Source organism: Macaca nemestrina, chromosome 11, assembly GCF_043159975.1.
Source record: "Macaca nemestrina isolate mMacNem1 chromosome 11, mMacNem.hap1, whole genome shotgun sequence".
Taxonomy (NCBI): domain Eukaryota; kingdom Metazoa; phylum Chordata; class Mammalia; order Primates; family Cercopithecidae; genus Macaca; species Macaca nemestrina.
In genome coordinates, this window is record NC_092135.1 from 108,020,072 (window position 1) to 108,034,464 (window position 14,393).

General features: G+C 36.3%; 2 protein-coding genes across 10 annotated transcripts in view; one reads left to right on the plus strand and one right to left on the minus strand.

The window, feature by feature from the left end:
- The window catches only part of LOC105481132 (KAT8 regulatory NSL complex subunit 1 like), a 139,366-nt gene that overhangs the window by 19,014 nt on the left and 105,959 nt on the right, over nucleotides 1–14,393 (minus strand). For all 6 annotated transcript variants that reach the window (XM_011740455.3, XM_011740451.3, XM_011740453.3 and 3 more), the window contains exon 7: nucleotides 2,401–2,563. In XM_011740455.3, coding sequence (XP_011738757.2) covers nucleotides 2,401–2,563 — 163 coding nt within the window. The remainder of the gene's footprint in view (nucleotides 1–2,400; nucleotides 2,564–14,393) is intronic.
- LOC139357303 (uncharacterized) overlaps nucleotides 1–14,393 on the plus strand; it is a 42,278-nt gene that overhangs the window by 15,959 nt on the left and 11,926 nt on the right. The gene's annotated exons all lie outside the window — the stretch shown is intronic.

Sequence of the window (14,393 nt, forward strand, 5' to 3'; positions counted from 1 at the left end):
ACACCTCCATGCCTGGCTAATTTAAAAATTTTTTTTTCTTTAGAGACAAAGTCTTACTGTGTTCCCAGTCTGATCTTGAATTCTTGAGCTCAAGCAATCCTCCCACCTCAGCCTCCCAAAGGGTTGGGATTACAGGCATGAACCACTGTGCCCACCTGGCTGGGTCTGGATTTTAAACAGAAAAAAATTCTCTCTTCTTCAAAGGATGTATCTTAGTGGCAGATCCATACTCAAGTGTGGGAAAATATGCAAAACAAAAATTAGTTCATGAGTATCATCATGGAATTTGTTCCAAGGGACAGATGTAAGATGAGTTTGAATCTTGGTATTATGATCATATGAAAATTAGGTGACAAAATGAAAATGGGAATAAAAATTAAATATTCTTCTTTAAAATGCTCCTTAAACATTTCAGGATTCTGATATTTTCCAATTACCTAAACATAAGTTTGTTGCATTTGTTTCTCCAAAGCAATATTATAAGGAGAGTATTACCAGTTCTACCACTGTTCTTTGTGATTTGTGCGAAAACATGATTTAACAAGAAAAGGTCGTTGTTCCGTCTATATTCCTTTCTTAATATCCACACATGACCTGTCAGCTTTTATAAAACTATTTCATTGCCTTTTATTGTACTTATTAGTTTACCTTTCAGTTGTTTTAAACTAGAATGCAAGTACCTTGAGGGATTTATTTGTATTTATACTCCTAGCATTTATTTAGTACTTACATATAGTAGGTATTGAGATTTTTATTGAATGTAAGAAGGAATGGATATAACGAAATAGTAGATAAACAATCTAATCTTATTTATTAGAGGGGGCATAAGAGTCTTAGGATAAGGAGTATTTATACCAGCTCTCAGGGTTATGTCATCAGAGAAATATATTTGCTAATAAGAAAACAGGCAGTAAAGTAATGGTGAGGAGTTTGGTTCTGGAGAATGACTACCTCAAATCCTGGCTCATCATTTATTAGCCAAGTAATCTTGGATGAGTAATATCATGAAGCTTAGTTTTCTCATATGTCAGATGAGCAGAACAAAGATATCTATTCTCATGGAGTTGTGAGAATTAAACAAGAAAATGTAATGTGCTTAATATATACATGGCTCAATATGTGCTAATACTAATATTTAGCTCAATATGTAGCTAATACTAAATATTAGCTACATTATTATTGTTATATGGATTATTTCATCATATTATTAAGGTTTCCTTAAATATAGAATAAAATAGTTCTTGTTAGAAACTTAAATCAAGGTAATGGTGTAGCTAAGAAGCCACTCTACTACTGATAAAAAACTAAATTGAGATTCAGGGCAGGGGGACAGGTTCAAAACACAGAGCTTTACAAATAGGATCAGTCCCTTGATTTTGAGAATTTAAAAGACCATTAGAACTATAAGCGGAAAATGGAACAAAAGCCAAGCTGAGATATCCCCTAATAAAGAGAAGAACCTGAGATAACCAATGTGAGGGATATTTTCTTTCTCCCCTAAATATTTACTTTAGTTCCAATATAGACAAGAGTGTAAAAGGTTCCACAAAAATCAAGAACTGAAAATTGAAAACCACCTAGAGTAATCCTAGCATTTTTGGGAGGTTGAGATGGGAGGATCACTTGAGGCTAGAAGTTCAAGACCAGCCTGGGCAATATAGTGAGATCCCATCTCTACAAAAAAATTTAAAAATTAGCTGGGTGTGGTGTCATGCACCCAAGTAGTTCCAGCTACTTGGGAGGCTGAGGTGGGAGGATTGCTTGAGCCCAGGAGGACAAGGCTGCAGTGAGCTATGATCATGCCACTGTACTCCAGCCTGGGCAACAGTAGCAAGACCCTGTCTCAAAATAAATAAATAAATAAATAAAATAAAAAACACTTTAGAGATGTAAGGATGTATAAGCCTCATTTACTCAGTTATAGAATACTGATACTCTTGAGGTTGACTATACTTATAGGTACACAGTTTTCCCTCTGCACTGAGAAATTCAATGCAGATTATAAATGGAGAAATATTTTATGGCAGGGAAACCTCCATGTATAACAGTACATTAGAAAAAGAACACTGAATTACGGTTACTCAGAAACATTTCAACAGCACAGCTGTGTTACCAATAAAATGCTCAAAATTTAACAAGATAAAAACCTATTAATTTCCTAAAGTAAATCAAGTTCGTTTAGAAGGAATTAAAGAATCAACTTACACAGATAGAATATTAACAGTACATGTGACTAGATTAATTCCTCTATAACAAATTTAGTTCTCAAGGCATTGCTTAGTTCTAGTATCTACTGAAAAAAATTGGTAAAATCAGATTATATTAGATTCTCTGTATCTAGAGGATTAGATTTCAGTATAGAAAATATCGTTACTTAGAAATTGTTACAAGGAGGCTTACCTGATGGCAATGATAGAACAGAATGGAAAGAGGAATCTAACTCTGATACATGGTCTCTTAATAGGTAAGACTCTGAATTGCGTTCATAGCTACTCCAAGTTGAAGCTGATTGCAGGCAAGGCATTTGGGTAGTGTTTAAAAATGTTTCTTTTGAAGGCAAAGTCTGCAAGGAAAAACCATATTAGAATATCACAGCAAAAGCATCCATAAATAATAGCATATCTCTACATTTATTTAGGTTATCTTTAAAATTTTCCAATTCTACAAAGTTTTACAAATATTTTGCTAGATATATTCCTAATTAACTTTTTTATTCAATCATAAAAGGGATTTAAAAATACAATTAACTTTTATATATTGAAGTATTCTACAACTTTGCTATAAACTTTCTTTTTCTAATAATATACAGCTTCTTCTCATCTTTGATTATCTAAACATACTAGCTGGAAATAATAACAGTGTAATTTTTTTTCTTTCGATCCTACTAGTTTTATTTTTAGGGAGTTCCAACCATGCTGAATGGGTTCACCAATTTAATAATGAATAAAAATGATCAAGGGAGACATTTGTGTTTTGTTCCTGATGGTAATGGGAATGCCTTTAATTTATCAGAATAAGAATGCTATGAATTGCAGGTTTTTTTGTTTGTTTTTTTTTTTTTTTTGGTATGGTTCTTTATCAGAATATATTCCTAGCTTGCCAAAAGAACTTGAAAAGAATATGTTAATATTGAATTTAATCATATGCTTTTTCTGAACCTAATAAAATGATAACACGACTTTATTAAAGTGACAAATTGCATTAACAGATTGTATTTTTTATTTTATTTTATTTTTGAGACAGAGTCTCTCTCTGTTGCTCAGACTAGAGTGCAGTGGCAGGATTTTGGCTCACTGCAACCTCTGCCTCCTGGATTCAAGTGATTCTCCTGCCTCAGCCTCCTGAGTAGCTGGGATTACAGGCACACACCACCGTGCCCAGCTACTTTTTGTATTTTTAGTGGAGACAGGGCTTCACCAGTTGGCCAGGCTCGTCTCGAACTCCTGACCTCAAGTGATCCAGCCTGCCTCAGTCTCACAAAGTACTGGGATTACAGGTGTGAGTCACCCCACCCGGCCACATTAACCGAGTTTTAAAATGTCAAACCAAAGTAAGATTATTCTTGAAGAATCCTGCTAGGAGTTTATCAAGTTTGTTAACCTCTTCAAGGAGCCAGTAACTGGACTTGTTCACTTTCTATATTGTATGCATGTTTTATATTTCATTGATTCCTACTTTGCTTTAAGATTAATCAAATATTTTCTTAAATGTTTCCCATCTCTTACTTTTTATTCATTCTTTTACTTTATTTTAGTGGTTTCCATTGAGATTACAATGTGCATCCTTAGCCAGTTGGCTTTACAGTATAATACAAATTATTCCTTTTACCATTTCCCTGAAAATACTAGGACATTAGAACTCCATTTACTCTCATGTTTTTGCATTATCATTGTTAGGCATTTGAATTCTACATATATTTATGACCCCACAATATACTGCTATTATTGTTTGTATCATCAACATTCATGCATACCACTCATATATTTATGTGGTCTCATTGCTTGTAGCGCCTTCGTACAATTCCCTACTTCCAATGTGGGATCATATTCTCCCTTTGCTATTAACATAGTGTAGGTTTGCTTTCTCCGAATTCTCTCAGTTTTTACTTGTCTGAAACATTTGCATCTTACCATTTTTAATATTTTTGTGGATACAGAATTCTGGGTTGGCTTTTTTTTTTTTTCCCCAGTACTTTAAGGATACTTTCATTCTTCTGGTTCTCATTATTTCTGGTGATTAGTTAGCTATAGGTTTTATTATTGCCCCCATTTGAAAGTAATGTGCCTGTTTTGCTCTGGCTGCTTTTAATATTTTCTCTGTGTCTCTACTTTTTTAGCAGGCCTTACCATAAGATTTCTGTCTTGGTCCATTCAGACTGCTATAACAAAATACCATAGACTAGGTAAATAATAGAAATTGACTTCTCACAGTTCTGGGGACTAAAAAGTACTAGATCAAAGTGCTGGCAGATTTAGTGTCTGACAAGGGTCTACTTTCTCACTGATAGATGGCTGTAACCTCACATGATGGAAGGAAGAGCTTTCTGGGGTTTCTTTTATAAGGGCACTAATTCCATTAATGACTTCACGACCTAATAACTTCCCAAAGGCCCTATCCAAATAACATCACATTGGAAATTAGGTTTCTACATATGAGTTTTGGGGGAGACACATTCAGTCTATAGCATTGCACCCAAGCCCCCCAAAATACACATCCTTCTCACATGCTGAATATTTCATTCCATCCCAGCAGCCCAAAAATCTTAACTCATTCCAGCCTCAACTGAAAAATCCAAAGTCCAGAATCTCATCTAAATATCATCTAAATCAGATATGGGTGAGACTCAAGGTATACAATTCATCCTAAGGCAGATTGCTTTCCAACTGTGAACCTCTAAAACCAACATGTTATGTGCTTCCAAAATACTATGGTGGGAAAGGCATAGGATAGATATTCCTATTCCAAAATAAAGGAATAGGAAAGAAGAAAGAAATGACAGGTTCTGAGCAAACCAACCCAACAGGGAAAATTCCATTAAACCTGAAGGTTCCAGAATAACCTTCTGCTTGATGCTCTGCCTTCCAGACTCAGTAGGCTATGGTCCCATCCCCACAGCTATTGGCTGGAGTCCGAAGTCTGTGGCTCTTCCAGGTGGTTATTCTGCCTCTGTCATTCAAGCTAACTTGGGGTCAGGGGCCTGTGGCTCTCCTAGGCTAGAATCATGCACCAGTGGCTTTGCCACGCATAGCCTAAGCCATGGCTCCCTAAGTGTTGGCAGAGACTGTAGACACCACCAAAATCTACCACCTGTGCTGCCTACAGGGTTGGCCATCACAGCCTACACTATACCAGGCCCACCAGAGCCACACTTTAGAGAAGCCAGTGGTGGGGAGCAGAACCCATAATGTAAGGTTCTATTGGGCAGTGCATGCCGAGGTCTCACAGGCTCAAGTGGCTCCATATTTGAAACTTCTTTGCCCCAAGGGACTTTGCACTCTGGTCCTATGCTGGGAGGGGCAGCCTCCATTATCTCTATACTGCCTTCAGGGTCATTCTTCTATTGTCTTCTGTTGTCTTGGAGAATATCTCCTGGCTTCTGCAGAGAGGGCTGATCCATACTAATCTCTTTATCAAAAGGCCCCTTGGCCACACCCTTAGTGTTTTCTCCAAAGCTGGCTTTTTCTTTCTTTACAATATGAGTAGGCTAAGACTTTTCCGAATCTTTAAGTTCTGCTTCCTTTTTGATTAACAATTCCTCTTGTAGTCATTCTTCTGGCTTCTATCATAAGCGGTCAGAAGGAGGAACCAGGTCAGTCCTTCAGCAATTTTCTAAGAGATTTTTTCAGCCAAATAACCAATTTCATGGCTTGCGATTTCTACCTTCCACAAAACACTAGAACATGGATACAGTTTCACCAAGCTCTTTGCCACTTTATAACAAGGATTGCTTTTCCTCGAGTTTCCAGTAACATGTTCCTCATTTCTATCTGAGGTTTTATCTGAATGGCCTTAACATCCATATGTCTACCAACATTCTGTTCAGGATTATTTAGGCATTCTCTAAGAAGATGGAGGCTTTCTCCAAAGTGCTCCTTTTTTCTTTCTGAGCCCTCATTAGAATCACTTTTAAAGATCCGGTCACAACAATATAGGTGTTTTCTAGCATGCACCTCAAAACTCTTCCAGCCTCTATCCATTACCCAGTTCCAGAGCTACTTCCACATTTTCAGGCATTCATTACAGCAGCACTCCCACTTCTCAGTACCAAAATCTGTGTTAGTCATGACTTTCCAGAAAAACAGAACTGAGAGAAAGAAAAAAATTTATGATAGGAATTGGCTCATGCAATTATGTAGGTCAAGAAGTCCCATCATCTGCCATCTGCAGGAAAACCGATAGTGTAACTCAGAATCGAAAGGCCTGAGAATCAGAGGAGCTAATGGTGTAAATCCCAGTCTGAGTTCAAATGCTTGAAAATCAGGAGACCAATGACCAATCAACTCCAAAGGCCTGAGAACCAGGAGTGCCAATGTCCAAGGGCAGGAGAAGATATACCAGCTCAAGCAGAGATGGCAAATTCAGCCTTTCTCTACCTTTTTGTTCTAGTCATCCCCTCAACAGATTGAATCATGGTCACTTGCATTGATGAAGATAATCTTTATTTAGCCTAAAAATTCAAATGCTAATCTCCTCTGGAAACACCCTCACATACACACACAGAAATACTGTTTTACTACCTATCTGACCATTCCTTATCCCAGTCAAATTGACACATAAAATTAACCATCACATATGCCTTGATGTAATTTCCATGTATTTGTTCTCTTGGAGGTTCACAGAACTTCTTGAGTTTATGGATAGATGACCTTTATTTGAGGGATATTATTTTTCAAATGTTACTTCTGCCTTATTCTTTCTCCTTTTTTCTAGGCTCCAATAACATATATGGATTTTTTTTCATCTAGTCATACATTTCTCTATTTTTCTGTATTTTTTTCTTTATCTCTGTGCTTCCATTTTAGTGTTTTCTATTAATTTTTTCTATTAAGTCTTTCAGTACACTAATTTTATCTTCTGCTCCACCTAATTTGTAGTTAAATTTATCTGGTGAGGCATTAATTCCTCATGTTATATTTTCAGTTTGAGAATGTTTATATAATTCTTTTTTAAAAAAAGATACCTAATTATCTGGTGAAATCATGTGTTTTCTTCTACCTGTTCTCTATTTTTTTTTTAAACATACGAATTATATGAACACAATTTAGCCAAGCTCTTTGCCACTTTATAACAAAGAGCACTTTTCCTCTAGTTTCCAATAACATGTTCCTCATTTCCATCTGAGGTTTTATCAGAATGGCTTTAATGTCCGTATTTCTACTAACACTCTGTTCAGGATTATTTAGGCATTCTCTAAATAAAATGCATTTAAAGGCATTCCTTTTAAATAATCATTTAAAAGTTTTTGCCAGCTAAATCTAGTATCAGACTCACTTGAGTATCTGTCTCTATTGTCTGTTTTCCTTTTGAATTTTGGTCATGTAGTTCTTTTCACCATGCCTACTAATCTTTGATTGAATGACAGATGGTATGTTTTAAAAACCACATAGGTTCCAAAGGATGTGATCTTTCTCTAGTGGGGGTTCTCTCTCCCCACTACTAGCTGGATAAAATAGAGACTTCTCTCCTTAATCTGAGAGTATGAGTAGTTAAATCTGGGTGGCAGCCCTAGTATGATTCATACATATGATTTGCCCCTCAAGGTTTTCAACCAAATATTTATTTTATAGAATTATCCCCAGTCATCCAGACCTCTAATCTTAAGAGTATACTGAACAATGCCACCCTGCTTACAGGGGACTTTTGCCATTTATGTTTTAAGCATCCTGCTCTGTGCAGCCTCAGTATTCAGCAAATGTTCTGAGGAAAACATTGGTCAAAAATGCTCTGAAGTGAAAACTGGCCATGTGCTTCACGCCTCCTAAAACATCACCAAAAGCATCCCCCATAACTATCATTACTGGCATTTGCATCAAATCTGAAACTTCCTGCCAGAGCTTCAGGGTAATAGTGGTTGTAGAAGCCAGCTTCTGGGGACCTAAGTTAGACTTTCTCCTCTAACCTTTATTTTTATTAATTATTTTTTCAATTTCCATTTATTATTTCTCTCTGTGCTCTCTTTTGTGTAATTTTATTGAGCTCAATCTTTCAACTCAGTTCTCTCTTTAGCTCTGTCTATACACTTTTTAATCATACTAGCAATTTTCTGATGTATTTTCCTTAAAAAAATTACTTACTTTTACATTTTGTATAGGATAATTCTAATATTTGAAGTTATTTTGTAGGAATATGTGTGTGTATATGTGTGTGTATATATGTATACATATTTATACAATATCTCTAAAATGTTTGTGTATGTGTATGTGTGTGTATATATATATACTTCCAATTATCTTCCATATATATATACACACACACACACACAAACATTTTAAGAGATTTATTTTGTATATTCATACATTTGCATGCATATATTAACACATATGTGTATGGTTTTTTGTTTGTTCATTTCTACTGACTCTCATCTTGTGTGTTCTGTGATTTTTTTTTTTTCTTCTTATTGGGAATTCATTTTTGTTGAAACTTTGTTCATGGGATATTTGGAAGCTTCTGTTGAGTTTATTCCCCTAGAAAGGATGTCTATTGTCTGAGCCAGTCATCTAGAACTACTGTTCTAACCTATTTTAAAACCCAATTTTTATCTTTAAAACAAAAACAAAAACACTTGAGTAGCATGATTTCAAACTTCAAAAATAAAAGAGGCCTGACTTCTTATTTTAAATTCTACGTAGACACTCTATTTTCCCTCTTCAACCACAGCCCACGGCTAAGAAAGGCAAATTCTCTGCATCTCTGTGCAGTAGATCTGAGTTCTAGTTCACCCATTCACAAAGTCTACAGCCTGCCATTGGAGGCTCTTGGCTTTATGCAGAATTTCTAAAATGATTCCTCACATCTTCCAGGTTTTTGCCTCCAGTCACTCTCAGGAATATCAAATAAAAACTTCTATGGAGTTTAATTGGAAAATACTCATAAGAAAGCTTCAGACTTCAATGGGTCACTTCTTTCTCTGGATTCTTAGTATGTTTCTCTTCTGCCCCCCACCACACTTCTCTTTCCTCTCCCTTTCTCTTATTCTGAGCATTTTTTTTTAACCAGATGATTTCTGTATTGTACAAAATATTCTTTATATTTTACATTCTATTTTGTGGTACCTGGAGGTTTTTCTACGGTAACATTCCTACCATATCACTGGAGTCAGAAGTGCAGAATTGGACCTAGCAACTGAAAGGTCACTCTGACCTTTAAAAAACTGTCTCAGGGAGGCTGAGGTGGGAGGATCACTAGAGCCCAGGAGTTTGAGTCCAATATGGGCAACAGAGTGAGACCCTATCTTTAAAAGAAAAATTTTCTTTCGATAAAATGATTTTGTTGGCTGGCATACTATAATAGGAAATCAGAAGCTAAAATAAGAAACTAGACATTATAGTGCTTCTCAAGGAATGCAATGTGTGACAGAGATGATCACAGACACTTTCAAACTTGTGGAGAAAAGATATTAAGCAATAGCTACAATTGGAGTTGCTATTAAAAAATCAGTTTTGACAGTAGAAAAGGCATTTTCATTTCTGCCCATGAAGAACAGCTATAGGACTGATGTCAAACAACTGTTTTCAGAACTTGGACCATAGGCAACACATGAGTGGTATCTCTGGGAAATGAACAACAAATGAGGCAATCCTGTATATCTACCAGTTTGTTGCATGGTGGTATATTCCCAGACTTTGGCACAAACAAGGTGGCTCAGGTAGGGAGTAGCAGTCTAGCTGACTGGCAGAGATAGATATTTGAGTTGGGGAAGAACAAGGCAGCTGTAACTTGCAGAACAGAATGCCAGAAAAGAAGCAGAGAAAGGCTCCAGAAATCCTCTTAAGGTATCTTTTAATCTTTTGCTAAATAATAATCTATGTATGCATAGAGTGAAACAACAGACAAATTTAAAAACAATTAATTCCAGGGGTTGGAAAAAAAGCATAAGAAAAAAACACAAAACATGGGAAAAATAAAAAACAAATGGCAAGATGGTCAATTTAAACCTAACCCTATCAAAATTACATCAAGTATAAATGGTCTAAGCACTTCTAATTAAAAGGCAGAAACTTCAGATTGGATAAAAAAGCCACACCCAAATATATAACATCCACAAGAAAACCACTTTAAATATAAAGTAATAGGTAAAAAGCAAAAGCAGACATACCACTCAAGCGCTAGCCAGTAGACTGCTGAAGCAGCTGTGTAAATATAGTAGTCTCCCTTATAGTGGATGCCTAAAACTTTAAAGAGTGGCAGGTGCAGTGGCTCACACCTATAATCCCAGCATTTTGAGAGGCCACAGCAGGAGGATAGCTTGAGCCCAAGGAGTTCAAGACCAGCCTGGGGCAACATAGTGAGACCCTCTCTACAGAAAAAAAAAAAAAAATTAGCTGGGCACAGTGGCACACACCTATAGTCCTAGGTACTTGGGAGGCAGAGGTGCAGGATCACTTGAGCCCAGGAGGTTGAGGCTGCAGGGAACTGTGATTGTGCCACAGTCCACTCCAGGGCTCAAGTGATCCTTCCACCTCAGCTTCCCAAATAGCTGGGACTATAGGTGCACACCACCATGCCCAGCTAATTTTTGTATTTTTTTGTAGAGACAGGGTTTCCCCATGTTTCCCAGGCTGGTCTGAAACTCCTGATCCCAGCCCAAAGTGCTGGGATTACAAGAATGAGCCACCATATCCAGCCCATACACTCTTTTCAAGTGTGCATGGAATGTACATGATGAACATTTCATGGCAGGAGGATCACTTGAGCCTTTAACATATTTTAATATTTAAATTACATAAATAGTATTGCTATGGAGAACTCATTCTGGGCCCATTTGTTTATACTTGAGCTAGTTCCCACATACTGTATTACTGTAAGTCAGTATCTGGTAGTCCTGTCCACCCTCCTCCCCTTCTCTTCATGGACCTTTATTTGTCCATATTCACTTTTGAATGTTAAGTTTCCAAAATAGACAGCTGGTATTTTGACTAAGATTACTTTAAATTCAGGAAACTGAATGTCTCCCACTTTTAAGTCTTTATATCTTATATAAAAGCTTTATATTTGTTTCCATAGTAGTCATATATATATAGTCAATTGTTAGAAAATTGACAGTATGCTTTTGGGAATGTAACTTGTTTTTTAATATATTTTTAACTGGTTATTACTAATGTGGAAAAATAGTTCTAATTTTTTGATTCTGTTGGATTTTCTATGAAATTACTTCATGTGAAAATAATGACAGTTTTATTTCACCCCTACAATCAAAAAAATTTTCCTTCAGAACTTTAAAGACAATTTTCTATTTTCATCTAGCATCTGGAGTCATTAATGAGAATTTCAATGGCAGTTTCATTCTTACCCATTATAGGTCATAATTTGCTTTTGTTAGCTGTTTTCCCTTCAGAAGCTTTAACATCTTATGTTCTAGATATTCAGAAATTTCATAGGAATCTGTTTAAGTGTGGGCTGTTTATTTAATTCATAATGCTCAAAAGTTTGTGGGCCTTATCAAACTGTAGACTTCATGTCTTCATTTTAGCTGTGGAAATAGTCATGTATAATTTTTCTTTGTGTTCTGGGAGATTTATTTGACTCTATTTTCTAGTTCTTATACTAAAATTTTAATTCTAGTTATTTTATTTTAAATTTCTTTCGTACTTTCTTTTTCTTTTTTTTTTTTTTTTTTGAGACAAGGTATTGCTGTCATCCAGGGTGGAGTGTGGTGGCACGATCTATCAAGGCTCACTAACAGCCTCCACTGCCTGGCTCAAGCAGTCCTCCCACCTTATCCTCCAGAGTGGCTGGGACTAGAGGTGGACACCACCATACCTGGATCATTTTTAAATTTTCTGTAGAGACAGTATCTCATTATGTTGCCTAGGCTGGTTTTAATTCCTGGGCTTAAGAGATCCTCCTACCTCAGCCTCCCAAAGTGCTGGGGTTACAGGCCTGAGCCATCACACCAGGCCTTATTTTAAATTTCTAAAGGCACTTTTTTTTGTTTTGTTTTGTTTCATGATTGTTTCTTTAGTACAACAAGCTGCTGTGGAAGTTATTTTCTGTTCTTTGAATTATTAATTTCTTCCAAGGTCAGCTATATTCTCCTTCTTGCTGATGGCTTTTCCTCATATGTTTAATGACTCAGAAATACTGGAAATGCTTTACCTCTAGATCTCTGTGTGGTTTGTTCCCTTCTCACTTCAATCAAGTCTCTAAGCAAACGTCAGTTATGCCAGAAAGTACTTCTGACTCTCCTATCTGAAATAAACTCCTTTCTCCTAGAATTCTCTATCTCCTTACTTTAGTTCTATTTTTTTCCCCAAAGCACAGCATTAGTTAACATTTACACTTTTTCCCTCAATTAAATATAAGCTCTATGAAGGTAGGAACTCTTTCTATCATGCTCACCATGATTATCTCCAATGCCTAGGCAGTGTGTGGCACACAGTAGGTACTTAATATTTCTTTACTAGAAGATAGGAGGAGGAGGGAAGGAAGAAAAGAAAGAAGGAAAGACATAATAAGTAAGCTATTCTAAATAGTTGTATATGCCTTTGCTATTGTACATGAGGGTCTGCTTCCTCAATAGGAGTCCTTCCTAAATGGAAAGACAATTAAATTTTGCATATGTCGGCTTTGCATATGTGAATGGGACTTGTCAACTTGGCAGGCTTAACCTAGTGGAATTCTGCATCTCTCAAGTCTCATTGATGTTAAGCAGATGCTAACTAACCTTATGCTCATCAATATGAAAGGACAGCATAAATGAGAGCATATTAAGAACTATAGCCATTTAAATGCAATGTGTATAATGCTTTTTATCAGGTAACTTCAAGTTTATTTGAGGGCCTGAAGGGAAGATAATGGTTCATTTTTTTTTGGTCATAGGTGAAGTATCATTTGGATTACAATGGCTGTTTAGTCCTTCCAAACTTCTCCTGAACAATTAACATTGGGCAATAAAATAATCTCTAGTGAAAACAAACGGGCCAGACGTGGTGGCTCATGCCTGTAATCCCAGCATCCCAACTTTGGGACGCTGAGGTGGCCAGATCATTTGAGATCAGGAGTTCAAGACCAGCCTGGCCAACATGGTGAGACCTTGTCTCTACTAAAAATACAAAAATAAGCTAGACATTGTGGCAGGCACCTGTACTCTCAGCTACTTGGGGGGGCTGAGGCAGGAGAATTGCTTGAACCTGGGAGGCGAAGGCTACAGTGAGCCAAGATCACATCATTGCACTCCAGCGTGGGAAACAAACCAAGAGTCATGTCAACACAAATAAACAAACAGAAAAAAAATACAAGATAATTATTTTGTAACTCAAAATAAGAAAAATTTTGAATTCTGACTCAAAACCCAAAAAGTATAATGAAAAGGTTGATCAATCACATTAAAAAAAAAACTTCTGCACAGAAAGAAAACAATTAAAGAGAAAAGACTGTGAAAAAAAAGTCATAAAAAACAAAAGGCAAATTTCCTTAATATGTATGTATATATCAGAAAAAAATGTAATAAAATACAATTTTCCTAATATAAATAAAGAGCTCCTACAAATCAATATGAAAAAGGCAACAAATCCTCAACAGAAAAACGAGCAAACGGTATAATCAGTTTACATTATATAAATGAAAGAAAATATAATGGCTCTTGAAGAAAGAAAGAAATATATAATGGCTCTTAAACATATGCAAAGAATGGTCAATCTAACTCATATTAAAATAAATGTAAATTGAAACTAGATGGCCAGGCACGATGGCTCACACCTGTAATCTCAGCACTCTGGGAGGCCGAGGCGGGCGGATCATGAGGTCAGGAGATTGAGACCATCCTGGCTAACACAGTGAAACCCCATCTCTACCAAAAAAAAAAAAAAAAATACAAAAAATTAGCCAGGCATGGTGGCAGGTGCCTGTAGTCCCAACTATTCAAGAGGCTAAGGCAGGAGAATGGTGTGAACTAGGGAGGCAAAGCTTGCAGTGAGCCGAGATCGCACCACTGTACTCCAGCCTGGGCGACAGAGCAAGAGTCCGTCTCAAAAAAAAAAAAAAAAAAATTGAAACTAGACTATAACACCATTTTCTACCTATTGTATTGGCAAAACCCAAAATTTTAATAATTTACTGTGTTATAAAGATGTTGGCAAACAGGCAGTCTCATGCATTCTGGTGGGAATGTAATTTGGTTCAATTCTATTGATGGCAATTTGGCAAAAAAAAATTAAAATTTATAAATGTAAATA